General features: G+C 46.1%; 1 protein-coding gene across 2 annotated transcripts; it reads left to right on the top strand.

The window, feature by feature from the left end:
• Nucleotides 1-1,294: 1,294 nt before the first annotated feature.
• Nucleotides 1,295-12,750, top strand: Kics2 (KICSTOR subunit 2). Of its 2 annotated transcripts, none has more exons than XM_075954377.1 (3): nt 1,295-1,622; nt 5,813-6,098; nt 9,948-12,750. In XM_075954377.1, exons 1-3 carry the CDS (start codon nt 1,388-1,390, stop codon nt 10,762-10,764), a joined length of 1,338 nt encoding a protein of 445 aa, XP_075810492.1. In that variant the 5' UTR covers nt 1,295-1,387; the 3' UTR covers nt 10,765-12,750. The 2 variants fall into 2 exon arrangements, with proteins under 2 accessions (XP_075810492.1, XP_075810493.1); XM_075954378.1 differs by having other exon boundaries at nt 1,361-1,622; nt 5,980-6,098.
• Nucleotides 12,751-13,711: the final 961 nt, after the last annotated feature.

A 13,711-nucleotide genomic window follows, 5' to 3' on the forward strand; every position in this document is an offset into this window, starting at 1 on the left:
ACACTGTCACTGTCTGTTGGCGCGGGTGTCAGTACCACACCCTGACTTTTAATTTTCATCCATTCTTCATGAATAGCACATTCTTAGGAAGCTTCCCCGAGTCTTCAAAAAATGATTGTTCCTCCCTTAACCATAGCTACCTTTTTGTCAAGCATAAAGTCCTGCCTTATAGACAATTAAAAGGCTTGAACTTATCCAAGCACATTCTTGAGGACAGAAAACAAATGCACAGTCTATGAAACTAGATTAGTTACTGGTTAAAAGGTACCATTGAGCTGGGTATGGTGGCCAAGCCTTTAATCCCTGCAGTTCTAAGGAAGAGCAAGCCGATCTCTGTGAGTTCAAGGCCAGTCTGGTCTACAAAGAGATTTCCAGGCCAGTCAGGGCTACAGTGTGACCGTGCCTCAAGTAGCCAAAACAAACACGAACAAAGCAAATGAAAATAATTAGTATTTGTTATTAATAATAATATAAAAAACCATAGGTAGTGATGACATAACAGCTGTAGTTTGGGGAGAAAACCTGAAGATAGGCAGTTCTTTCAATTGTCCAACAAACATCCCCATTTCCATTACGAACAGTTACAATGGCAGGTAGACTTTAGCTGCCCAAGTCAGCTCATCACTGATGGGATAGAGACATATAAACACACACACATCTACACTCAGTGTGACTTGTGTAAAATAAGCACGTATATTTAAAATACAAAATATGCAAAGAAAAAAAAACACTGAGTGGGTCATGGGCAGCATTTTAAGATAGCAGACACAAACATACGTGAACTGAGCTGCAGGTCCTAACATGTCATATGAAATTGTGAAGAACCTGCACGACAAATTGCACCGGTTTATGTGAATTTATCCTTGACTCTGAGGAAGCTTCACATTGTTTGGGAGGGATGGGCAAGGTGAAGGGTGCCATGTAGCCCTGGAGGCGGACCCACACAGACAGATCTGGCATGGACAGGTGTTAACTGATGGCGTGTGTAGGGATGAAAACTAGGCGACTAGTCATCAACAGTCAGGCTTCCACCTAACCACCTCCATCGGTGTAAACGCTGATCAGGCCTCGGACTCCGATGTCCACGCAAGAGCTGACGTCAAGCCCGCGTGACGTCATCCGCGCTAAAGGATCCCAAAGGGGACAAGGGTGCAGGAGACCTCACGGGGCCTGGAAGTGACAGCCTCAGGCTCGGTAGCGGGTCTCTGTCTGTCTGCCAAGCTAGAGAGCCTCCTCCACCCTCCGCGAGGTCCCGGAGCAACCCGCCGCGGTGCAGCTCGCCGGCCCCGCCCCCGGCGCGCGCACGTACGCGACAGCGCAGGCGCGTCGCCTTGGAACCCGGAAGTGTGAGCGGAGCCACGTGGGTGGAGGCTGGCGCGCAGGTCGCATGGGGGAGTCTATCCCGCTAGCCGCCCCGGTGCCGGTGGAACAGGCGGTGCTGGAGACGTTCTTCTCTCACCTGGGCATCTTCTCTTACGACAAGGCCAAGGACAATGTGGAGAAGGAACGAGAGGCCAACAAGAGCGCGGGGGGCAGCTGGCTGTCTCTGCTGGCGGCCTTGGCGCATCTGGCCGCGGCCGAGAAGGTCTATCACAGCCTCACCTACCTGGGGCAGAAACTAGGTACCTCCGCCCCGCCCCCGCCCCTTGAGGAGGAAGGAAAGGGGGTGCGCTCCCCGGTCGGCCGCGGCCCGGGTGTCCTGTCACTCCCAGCGGCGGGCTCCGCTCTGCCCAGGTCTCCTCCCACCGTCCCCTCCCCCTCCCGCGGCTGCCGCAAGCCCCGCCCACCTCCCTGCGCCGCCGCTGCCGCCGCTGCTGCCTCGGTGGACTGGGTGGATGCTATTTGCTAGGCATACCCCAAACCCCTTGGGTTTATTGAACCGTGCGTGCATGGATCGGTTTCATAAATGACAAGTTAACCAAGTTCTGCGTCCCCCGTTCTAACTAGTGACACTGTGGACTGAGGAGTAAAACCAGGCCATGGAACCTAGTTATGTTAATAAATACGACTTTTGTCTGGCCTCTTACACAAGTGGCGTCATGTCCCCTCTTCGTAGTACCTCAGTGCTTATTTAGGGAATGAAGGAGTAAGTGGATCCTGGGCAGGAAACACTACTCATCCTCAAGTAAATCTTAATCCTGAAAATAAGACGGCAGGAACTCTTAACTGATCATCCCAAGAAACAATTGGTATCAGTTGATAAGGAAGTAATACATAAAAGCCAAGGGCTATGCATTCAAAGTATTATTTATAATAATAATGGAAAATGATAGCTGCCTTCCAGAGGATTGGGCTAGATTTAGCACTTCGGCTTCTTTTTGACGTGTTACTTATTAAAAGTTCAAGGTCCTTTCATGAATAGAAGGCACACATCGATGCCATAAAAGATTACTAAGGTGAGAGTGAGGGCCAGTTACACAGAGTTAATCCCTTTCTGTTGCCAGGGATCTTAACTGAACGCTTGGTAAGCACTCAAGGGAAAGGGCTTCCTGAGATTATAATTTACGTAGCTTTCCAGATAACTTGTAACTTAGTGTGATGATTTATTGGCAGAAAGTGCCCAGGGATTTCACCCTCTCTAGTTTTCTCTCTACAGTGTTACCTCACACAAATGTGCGGTTGGTGTGCCGTCTTACAATTCCGTTTTCTACAGTGTAGTGAATTGTGCATGCATTTGTAGCTGTAGGTGATAGATCTCAAACTTGAACATCTGCCTCGAGTTATCAGATCAGATGTATACATATAATTTATTTAAAACTTGCACATGTAGTATAATTTATATACTTTATTTTCGTGTATGTATATGATATGTATTTTAGCTGTAACACTGAAAGTACATAATATTCTGGCAGTGTGGGTTGTTTTAGGCTTCCCTACCTATAAAAAGTGAATATTGACTCAAATGCCCTGATTGTTAACTTTTTGTTGTTGTTTGAGGTCATCCATACGAATGTATTGAAAGTTGCCAAGTTACGCCCCCCCCCCCCAAATATATGTATATTTATAACCAGAAGGAGAGAATAAGAGAACAACTGGGTTTCCTGAAGTCCATTTGTGGATCCCAGCAAAAATAAACAAATAAAGTCTGCACTAAGTTTAAATCATATTCACCAGGTTTCTGTGTAAAGAGAGCTGGGCACATCGGCTCTGAACATTTAGAAGTCCTTTACTGTCATTGGTTGGCTGCCATGAAGTGACCCTTATTGTGTAAAGTGCTGAGTTCTGCTTGGACCTCAGCTGTCTTGTAGGTGAGCCGCAGGGCCCTGGCTTGAGGTTGACTGACTACATACCAGTTCACACTGTGAAACAGGCCTGGGGACCCTAGGGCTCATCTAATAATGTTCTGAAGATGTCAGTTTAAATACTTCCTGACTTACACACTCAAGTGATAGTTGTTTCAAAATTTAAACTTTAACAGGGTTTCTCAGAAAACTTGTAGCTATGGAGCCTGTCCTGGAACTCACTCTGTAGACCAGGCTGGCCTCAAACTCACACAGATCCGCTTGCCTCTGCCTCCCGAGTGCTGGGATTAAAGGTGTGCGCCACCACTGCCCAGCGTGGTTAACATGTTCTTTATGCTTTAAATTTCATATGAGATAAAAGGTTGAAATCTTGGAAAAAATAATGGCCGTTGATAACTAGAACATTCTGGAAAAAACCCTGAAGCATTCTAATTTATAAATTGAAAGTGCTAGAAAGGTAAATGAGTTGGGTGTTTCTGTTGCTCCCCAGGAAGAAGGAAGGCTAGTCCTTATTGGGTATTAGAGGGTAGGGAGTCAAGAGATGGGGTTGTTTTGCCAAAAGCTTTGAGAAAAGAGCTGGAATTGGAGTATTTCCCTGCTGGTGACTGGTGTGGGTAGACCTGGAAAGGTATTGTTTGCGTTTATGCTGTATTTCTGTTCCCCTGTGATCAGATGAGGGTAGGCTTTACTTTTTCGGTGCAAAGTTCAAATTTTGCTATGACCACCTTTTTTTTTTTTAAACAGCGGGTGTAGAGTCAAGGTCCCCTATCTGCCTGTTAAATAGTAATTTACCATAGAATTTCCTAAGCTCCATTATAAAGTGGAAAGAAAGGGAGCAGCAAGACTGAGTATATTCTTCCTTCCAGGCCTGTTCAAAGTGCTGCCTCTTCTGCCTTTTCAACAATTCTGGTTTAACGGTGACAGTAACGGCATTGAAAGCTCAGAAGAGCTAGGTGGTTTGAATATCACACAGCTTTTAAGTTTGGCAGTGAGAACTTGAAGTTGTCCTTTAGATTTGTAAAGCTTTTGGCTTTTGCATGATGCTTTCTGATACTGCAGTTTCATTTTCAGAGAATCTCCCATTGTGCAGCCTGACCCGTAACTCACTTTGTGGCTGAGGATCTTTGAATTTTGGATCCTCGTGCCTCTGTCTCTTGAGGTCTGGGGTTATAGGTGTATGCTGTCATAACCATCTCTGTATGACATTTTTACTACCTTCCTAATGTAGGGGATGTTTGTTCTAGACATGGGCACAGAGGACTGTTCTATACCGATCGCTATAAAATCAGAATACAGACACGGAGGGCAGACTTCTGAGAACTATCCCCGCTGTTAGTATAGCCATACCCCATGCTAATGAGAGAGAATATTTCTATAGAGTTAGGGATCGGAATGAAGTAGAGCTCCCAGATCAGGGGCCTTTAGATGTAGAGCTGCGCCCTGTGTCACGGTGTCAGTCGGTTCATTTCCAGCTTAGACAATAATGAGATCAACAAAACATCTGGAGGAAGGTTTTCCTGGGAGATCAGACTTTTGGTGTTAAAACCTGGATCATCTGGGTAACAAGGGGTATAAGGTTCGTTTCTTGAAACATAAGCCAAGAAGCGAAGTAAAAAAAAAATCCTGAAATAAATAATTAAGTGGATATTTTTCAAATTCCTTCTAACTTTCAATCTTAATATATTTATAATAGCAATAACTTCATTTCACGAAAGCGCTCTGAACGTAACAAAAGTCTCTGAGGCTTTTGTGCATTTGTAGAGATTGCCCTGTCAGCTCTCCCTGTTTCTTTTCATTTTACTAGTCTCGCTTCTGTCTCTTTGATGGGGGATCTAATGCTTAAGAAGATACCGTGATTAGAAACATAGTTGGTCATATACAAAGTCACAAGTAGGTAAGCGATGCCTCTGCTGTTTGGTCCTTTCCAACCATCAGCAACAATGTTGCCTCTCTGATACCTGCGCAGGTTTCCTTGGCGGCAGAGCAGCGGTTACTTATAATTGGTTCTTGGCCTTAATAATTCACAGTGTGGTGCTTATTCTGAAGCCTGCATTGTCAGCCTTGTCAAGAGCGCTGCAGTCCCCTGCCTCGAGATCCCAGTGTGTGTTCTTTTTTAAAAAGATGTGTGAGCATTCATTCTCATTTCCTGGCACAGCCTGAAAGATAAGATTCAAGACAATTGCACCTCTGAAGAGGAAACAATGTGCTCTGAGCTACCAGTCCTAATGGAAATGTTTGATAATCCTTGTGTGTTCTCCTTTTTAAAAAAGTATCTATAAAAAAGGAGAGCTTTTTAAAAAAAGATTCAGGGTAATGATTCTAAAGAAGTTTTGAATGTCCGTGGAGTGGAGTAGAGGGGAGTTGATACATGAGTGAGATGAATTTGTAGCAAGTGCTCAATTTTGACTAGTTCCTCAGTGAGGTGCTGACTTGGGTGTCCACGCCCCAATCCTCAGTCCAAGCTCGCTGAGTTCCACAGGTTCTAGTCGTTTCCATGTGGGGGCTGGGAGGTGCCAGGTCCTCCCGCTCCCTTCCTCACCTGTCATGTGCTTCTGCTGTGTGCTTCCCAGGAGGCCAGTCGTTCTTCAGCAGGAAGGACTCCATCCGCACCATCTACACGTCCCTGCATAACGAGCTGAAGAAGGTGGCCACAGGCCGAGGTGCCCCGGGTGGAACGGCTCCTCATGTGGAGGAGCTGCTGCCCCACCTGTCAGAGCAGCTCTGTTTCTTTGTTCAGGCCCGGATGGAGATCGCAGACTTCTATGAGAAGATGTACGCCCTCAGCACGCAGAAGTTCATCAACACGGAAGAGCTGGTCGGCATTTTGGATACCATCCTCAAGAAGTACAGCTCCAGGTGAGTGTGGAGAGTGTGAGAGTCTGTCAGCCCACAGGCTCTGGGTTTCCCCTCGCTCTTTTTTTAAACATTTATTTATATATTATATCTACAGTGTTCTGTCTGCATGTTCTGCCTGCACACCAGAAGAGAGCATCAGATCTCATTACAGATGGTTGTGAGCCACCATGTGGGTGCTGGGAATTGAACTCAGGACTTCTGGAAGAGCAGTCGGTGCTCCTAACCTCTGAGCCATCTCTCCAGTCTCAGGAAGGTCCCTGTACCCCATTTCTATGTGCTCATTAAACAGCAGGCAGCCATTTGGCACTTTGGGGTTCAGTTAACCATGCTGAACAGCTCCCTCTGTATGTTTCCAGGAAATAGAGAATTCTCACAGTAGAACGGTTACTTTGGGGCTGGAGAAATGGCTTCATGGGTAAGAGCGCCAGTTCTGATCACCAGCACCCATGTAGACAGCTGGGGCCCACTGCATGCACTACACCAGGGCTATGGCTGTCGTAGACAGGAAGACTACTGATGTTCAGCAGGATATCTCATGTCCAAGGAACAAGGCAGAGAATGATGGAGCAGGGCGCCCGATATTGTCTCTGGCTTTTGCACCAAGGCACATGTACACACACACCCTGCACACACACACAGGTGCATGGAGAGCGATGTGATTGAGCGGCTACTGGTCAAATAAGTGCTCTTCTTAGGGTAATAACCTGGGAGTTCTCCCTGCTACTCTCTTGTGGTCGTTACTATGCACTTCTTACTATGAACTTCTATCTTCTTCTGTTGTGGCTTTGGTTTCAACTCTCAGTGAAGTTATGCATTGCTGTTGAAGGACAAACTTTAGTACTTTGGGATAGGTAAGAAATTATTTTGAGGCCAGTTTAGCTTACTTTTTTTTCTTTTTTTTTTTCTTTTTGGATTTTCGTGACAGGGTTTCTCCGTAGCTTTTTGGTTCCTGTCCTGGAACTAGCTCTTGTAGACCAGGCTGGCCTTGAACTCACAGAGATCCGCCTGCTTCTGCCTCCTGAGTGCTGGGATTAAAGGCATGCGCCACCACTGCCCGGCCACTTTTTTTTTTCTTGACTGGTAACTGTTTCTATTTGAAGAAACTTGCTCCTTACAAAGAAACAGAGCTGTTTGTGATATGCTGCACACCGCTTGGCCTGGAAACAATATCCGAAGAATCGTAGGAATTTAAGAACATCACCAAAGTGGACAGCCTAGTTTTATTTTGGCTTCCTTGGAGCCCAGCAGAGTAGCTACTACTTGGATTAGAAAGATGTCCTTTGAAGGATATTACACATTAGGGTATATTAACTCAGATTGGTTTGATTTTAAAAAAAGGTTCCTGAACAAGATGCCACCTGCTTGAAATCCTAAAGCAGTAGCCACTGTACGGCAGCTACTCAATTGAAACACTGAGCAAATTAGTAAATAGTTGTGTTCAGCATGAAAGTTGCCCAATTTGGTGAATAGTGGAAACCATGAAAGGTTGTGAACAGGGGAATGTCGTGTTCTCTTCTCTATCTCAGGCTAATTACTGTACCACCAGGGTGTAGGGTGGGAAGGGGCGGTAGGTGGGCTGCTGGGGTAGGTGCCCAGCATGTGGTGGGCGCTCCGCGGCTGTAGGCGCAGTCTCGGCAGCCAGACGGTAGGAGTGCTGAGTGGTTCCTGCCACAGAGGACCTGGAGGCCCCGTGCCCTGTGCTGGCATCACAGACAGGATGGACACGTAAAAAGGGACTGGCGTGCTTTAAAAGAAAGGTGGTGAGCTGAATCTGAGGTCAGGCTGTTAGTAGCTGGGTTTCAAGTGAGATTCAACAGGCAGATTCAAAGTAGAGTCCTAAAGCTCAGCTGAACGGCCCCAAATCAAGGAAAGAGTCAAAGCAAACCCATCCAGTTTTTAAATTGTTTCCAGATTAAAATGTCATTTACTTAACAAAGTATAATTTGATTTTGCAACTTGTACGTCAAAGGGTGCAGTGTTTATATCATGTATTATTTCTGTGTTTGCTTTTGGAGAGAAGTTCTCTCTATGTAGACCAGGCTAGCTTCAGACTCAGAGCTCTACCTGCCCGTGACTCCACATGCTGGGATCAAAGGGTGTGCCAGCGTGCATCACAGGGCTCTAGTCCTCTGCTGTGCAGGGAAGTGGCCCCTGTTGAGCCACTGTCGGGGACCTGCATTGTGTGACTCTCACCTGTCGCCTGACTTCAGTCATAGGCGGAGGTGGCACTCCTTGTTTGAAGACTTAGTAGTGAAGCTGTTGGCTCAGAGCTCAGCTCCCTCTGACTTCAGAGCCCGTATATTTTTCTTTCTTTTTGCTTTTGGAGCTAGAGGTTGGACCCGAGGCCTCTCTCAGGACAAGCGTGTGCCCTCCTTCCTAGCTCAGACTGAAGCAGAGCCTATGTTCTGTTCTGTATTCATTGTTGCTTTTATAAAATTTGAGATGCTCTCTACTTGGTCCAAACGTTAATTTATTTCTGTTGACTTTTGCATTCAGTGAGTGAGTTTGTTTGTCAGGTAACACTACAGCCACTCCCTACACTCATCTCTGGGGAATAAGGGTTGTTTCCTCCATAAACCCACATTGTGCCTGCTTGCGTGCTTTGAGCCCCAGACATTATGATTAGTTTTGTCCCCTCCCTCTTTTTGATTTGTTTTAGTTTATCAAGATGCAATCTTATTTTGTGTAGTCCAGCTTCTCTCCACACTCACATGAATCCTGCCTCAGGCTTCCAAGTGCTGAGCTTACAGACATGACCTCCTGTGTGTGTGTTCTATTCGAGGCAGAATTTCACTATGTAAACTGTATAGCTAGCCTTCAGATCTCTGTCCTCTTCCTTGAACCTTACCTCAGCCCTCCCAGTGCTAAGATTGGGGTAGATGCCGACGTGCTTAGTTCCTGGATTTTTTTTTTTTATGTATTTCACGGTAGCTAGGACTCAATTTGTGACTCAATTTGAGTGAGGACCAGAACACTTCAGGTCTTAAATACCCCCTGTGGATTTGAGGAAAGTGATTTTTAAAAGATTTTAGATCTTCATTTGAGGCTACCTTTTTTTTTTCAATTAATTTTTTTAGATTTGATTGCAAAATAATGGGTTTCATCATGGCATCTTCTTACGTAGGAGTCACTCTTTTTGTTTGAACTTGTTACCCTTCCCCACTGCCCTCTGTTGACCTGTGCCCCTCCCCCGTTCTAGATGTCTCCTTTTGCCCAGTCAACCGTCCTTTCTGCTTTTCACTGCACGCATCCCATTGTGCTTTTTTCTCTGTGGCTGCCATTTTGTTTTGAATCATGGTTAACAATGAAGGGAATCGGGATGTCGAATGGATGACAGTTGTCTGGTAAATGTGTGTTCCTTTAAATGCCTGTGTCTATTGAGTTTCAGATAGAGGTTCATCTGTAGAGTGGGTCTGTGGACAGTAAAATAGTTTATCTGTGGATGACAGGTGTCTTAGTATTGTTTTTTAGTTGCACATCCCAAAAAGAGGACCCCTTGTTTTGATGATAGTGTTAGTCATACAGTTCTCAGAGTAATAAAATATTACAGCCAATGTAATTTCTCCTTATTTGGAAAGAAATTAGTTATTTTCATTAAAAAGAAAAACCACAAAATAAAGGGTATTTTCTTAGGAGAGTAAGATGAACTGCCCAAGTTATGTCCGAGTTGTAAAAACAACAGCAAACAAACTCACCGACCCTAGACCCTCTGAGCCCAGGCTGGCCCAGTGTAGCGTCACTTGTCCCTCGGTCTAGTCTGGGTTTATGCTCTTGCTGTTTTGTTAATTTGAAGGTTTCTCCTTGTGAAGTAACATTGCTACTGATTTCTGTCCATCTCCTCCCCTCTAGATTTCACCACCCTATCCTCAGCCCTCTGGAAAGCAGTTTCCAGCTGGAAGTGGGTGTTCTGAGCCATCTCCTGAGGGCACAGGCCCAGATCTCCGAGTGGAAGTTCCTGCCTTCCCTGGTGACCTTGCACAATGCGCACACGAAGCTGCAGAGCTGGGGCCAGACCTTCGAGAAGCAACGGGAGACCAAGAAGCACCTGTTCGGAGGGCAGTCCCAGAAGGCCGTTCAGCCCCCACACCTCTTCCTTTGGTTGATGAAACTCAAAACCATGCTCCTGGCCAAGTTTAGCTTTTACTTCCACGAGGCACTGAGCCGACAGACGACCGCTTCAGAAATGAAAGCGCTGACGGCAAAGGCTAACCCAGACCTCTTTGGAAAGATCTCCAGTTTCATCAGGAAATACGATGCTGCCAATGTGTCCTTAATTTTTGACAACCGAGGCTCAGAGAGCTTTCAGGGTCATGGCTACCATCACCCACATTCCTACCGAGAGGCCCCCAAGGGAGTGGACCAGTACCCAGCCGTAGTGTCTCTGCCCAGTGACAGGCCCGTCATGCACTGGCCCAATGTCATAATGATCATGACAGACCGGACATCCGACCTGAACAGCTTGGAGAAAGTGGTCCACTTCTATGACGACAAAGTCCAGAGCACCTACTTCCTGACCCGCCCAGAGCCCCACTTCACCATCGTTGTCATTTTTGAGTCAAAGAAATCTGAGAGAGACTCCCATTTTATTTCCTTCCTCAATGAACTCTCCCTTGCCCTTAAGAACCCCAAAGTGTTTGCAAGTCTGAAACCTGGATCCAAAGGTTAGCAGGAGCTTGCTCAAGGATTCTCCAGACTGGATGCAGTGTTCTTAGTTGCTCTGAGGGCAACAGTGGTTTGTGACTAGAACTGACGTTCACTCACGCTTCTTTCCGACCTGAGCTAAAGACAGCTCCGCCCTAATCATGTTGCACACTTCAGAAGCAATGCAGACCAAGAATGGAATCTCCAAAGAGTCGTCTAGGAAGTGCCATGGCTACCGTGTATCCCCACGTCCTGGTTTTCCTGTCTCGTGTAGCTGGAAGTGTTAACGAATCTGTTGTGTATCTGTCTAGATTTTTTGTTATTATTCTGAACATTGTGCCCTAACACACTTCTCAACATATTCTCTCTGTGTGTCTGAAGAGCAGCCAGGATCAGACATCAGATGGGACTGTTTCACCTTCATCAACGCCCATATTAACCAGTTTTATAAGTAATCTAATTAGTATTATACTGTGATTAGAATCTGGGTGAGGCATTTCCACCAGGTGGTGAGGTGGAGATGATTGGTTGGTTGGTATTGACCCTCATGGCAATAACCAGTCACAGGCTCTTTTCAGGTGACTGCCACACTCTTCCTCTTTTCTTTAGAACGTTTGGTGTTACTCTGTTTGGAGTCAGCCAAGCCGTCATGCAGGGTTTCTCCACCCCGGTTTACCCGCTTGATGCCGCTGCTTTACCGAACTGTGTTTGCTCATGTCTGCTTACTCTCAGGTTTAGAAAGCTCGCAGCCATGTGTCTGTAGCCATGTTTTAGTTTCTCGCACAGCACAGCTTTTATAAAGTCAAAATGATGGTCCTGATACTTAGTGCTTGCTACAAATCAGTTGTCTTCACAGTCCAGTCCAGTCAGCCCATCAGCACGTCTGGACCTGGTTTATTGCCTTCTGCGATTATGTTCAGATGCAGTGCCACGCATCTGGGGACAGGCTGCTCTGTGCACTTCCTGTGTGTGTTCACAGGAAGCGTATGGAGCCACGTGGGGATCATTTCTAGCTTATTGATTCAGAAGGAAAAGAAACCACCAAGAATCGAGCTGTCGCCTTCGGCTATGTCCTTCATACTTGCTGGGTATGTCCTTCAGAGCTGCGTAAATGTCCTGTCAGAGCAAGGCTTTCGCCACGATCGTGTGGAGCCACTGTCCTAAGGGGTGGCCACAGAGCATGATGACCACACCAGCAGCCGTGGGGCCCTCCAAGGCCCGGGCGAGTGCTGGCTCCCGCAGGAGAGTCACTGGCTAGTGTTCTGGATCTCCCCCTTCTGCATAAGCTAATTAAGCCAGTTTTCTTTTTTTTTCTTTCTTTTTTTTTTTTTTTGGTTTTTCGAGACAGGGTTTCTCTGTGGCTTTGGAGCCTGTCCTGGAACTAGCTCTGTAGACCAGGCTGGCCTCAAACTCACAGAGATCCGCCTGCCTCTGCCTCCCGAGTGCTGGGATTAAAGGCGTGCGCCACCACCGCCCGGCTAAGCCAGTTTTCTTTAAACAGAAAGTTTAAAGTTTGCATTTTCTCCAGGTTCTATACAAATACAGATGTTTATAATAGTGACCTTACATTTAAAAATTGAAAGCATTTGGAATTAAGAACCAAATCATTTTCCTTCCTTTTGTGTTTTGCCGAAAACCTGAAAAATTACTCTTGGTATGTATTTTTTTTTTTCTGGATAAAACCACCATTAGGCTTAATGATATGGCTCCCTAGGTACCTAAAAAAATAAAGACTTCAGTGGACCATGGAGGAATGTAAATAAAACACACACACATATATATCATACTTAAAATTGTCAAATGTATACATACTTGAATTGTATATTTATTTTTAAGCATATTTTTGAGTAATACAAGAGGTATTTACAAAGAACAGAAAGCAGATATGAATATTAATGAGACAGCACAGACTCCTAAGTCCCTGTGTGCTGTCAGGAAGTACAGGAGGACCCTCAAAGAAGAGTACTGATACTTTAATTTTGAAGCTCCTCAATAAAATTTTATAATTATATATGTCTCTCTGTATTTTCTGATCAAGCAAATCTTATTGTGTACATGTTTGAAGGGTTCTTCTCCAAGAGCCTCCTGAGATAGGAGGGCTGGGTTGTGGGTTCCTGTGGGACCCCCACACACGTTACATTTAGACTCAGGTGTAGACACCTGGACCAGCGCACAGCTGGTGAGCATCCTCCCTTGGGCACAGGAGGTGCCAAGGTGAGCTCTTCATTTCTTCGATACTGGCTTCTTAGGTCTGTGTGTTGGTTTCCCCTTCCAGGGCCTCTCATCCTGCAGGTTGGGCCTCCCTGCTGCCTCCTTTCTTTCTTCTAGCATTTATTTTCCTCTTGGCCAAGCTCTTGTGCTTCTGGGGAGCCAACTTTTTGACTTGTTTGACAGGCATGGCCTCTGGGGATAAATCTGCATCCTCCTCTTCCCAAGGTAGGTCTGAAGTCTTCTACTATTCCTGGGCACCGTAGAACACGGGTCTGAGCCAGCCAGACTGCCGCTGAAAAGTCATGGCAGGAGAAAGCGCTACACTGTCGTGGTGACCAAAGGCAGGACGGGGGCCTCCAGGGAAGCGGTGACACACGTATACACACAGATACAAGCTGCCCATATGTTGGTTCAAGTCAAGAAGTGATGTGTTCCTGGAAGCAGGACCGAGATGGTCTGTAGTGCCTGCTTTGCCAATCGCAGAGGAAGGGTGCACATTTTCCCTGACCTGCCTCTCTGACTGTTACTTCTAAACCACAGCCTGATGAATTCTGGGTAACTGGAAATGTATCCAACACTGAGTTTGTCTGGAGGTCCACTGAGGAGTGTCATGTTTTAAGGTGACATTGGTTAGTAGATGAACTCTTAGTGGCTTTGGCTTTGTTTTCATGGGGTCCAGCCTAGTTTCTGACCATGTCTTTTGGGAGAATATGTTCAAATGAAGCCAGATTGTTAACTGGGGAACCAAGGCTCTTTGTATA

This window comes from Microtus pennsylvanicus, chromosome 20, assembly GCF_037038515.1.
Source record: "Microtus pennsylvanicus isolate mMicPen1 chromosome 20, mMicPen1.hap1, whole genome shotgun sequence".
In the NCBI taxonomy this organism is placed as follows: domain Eukaryota; kingdom Metazoa; phylum Chordata; class Mammalia; order Rodentia; family Cricetidae; genus Microtus; species Microtus pennsylvanicus.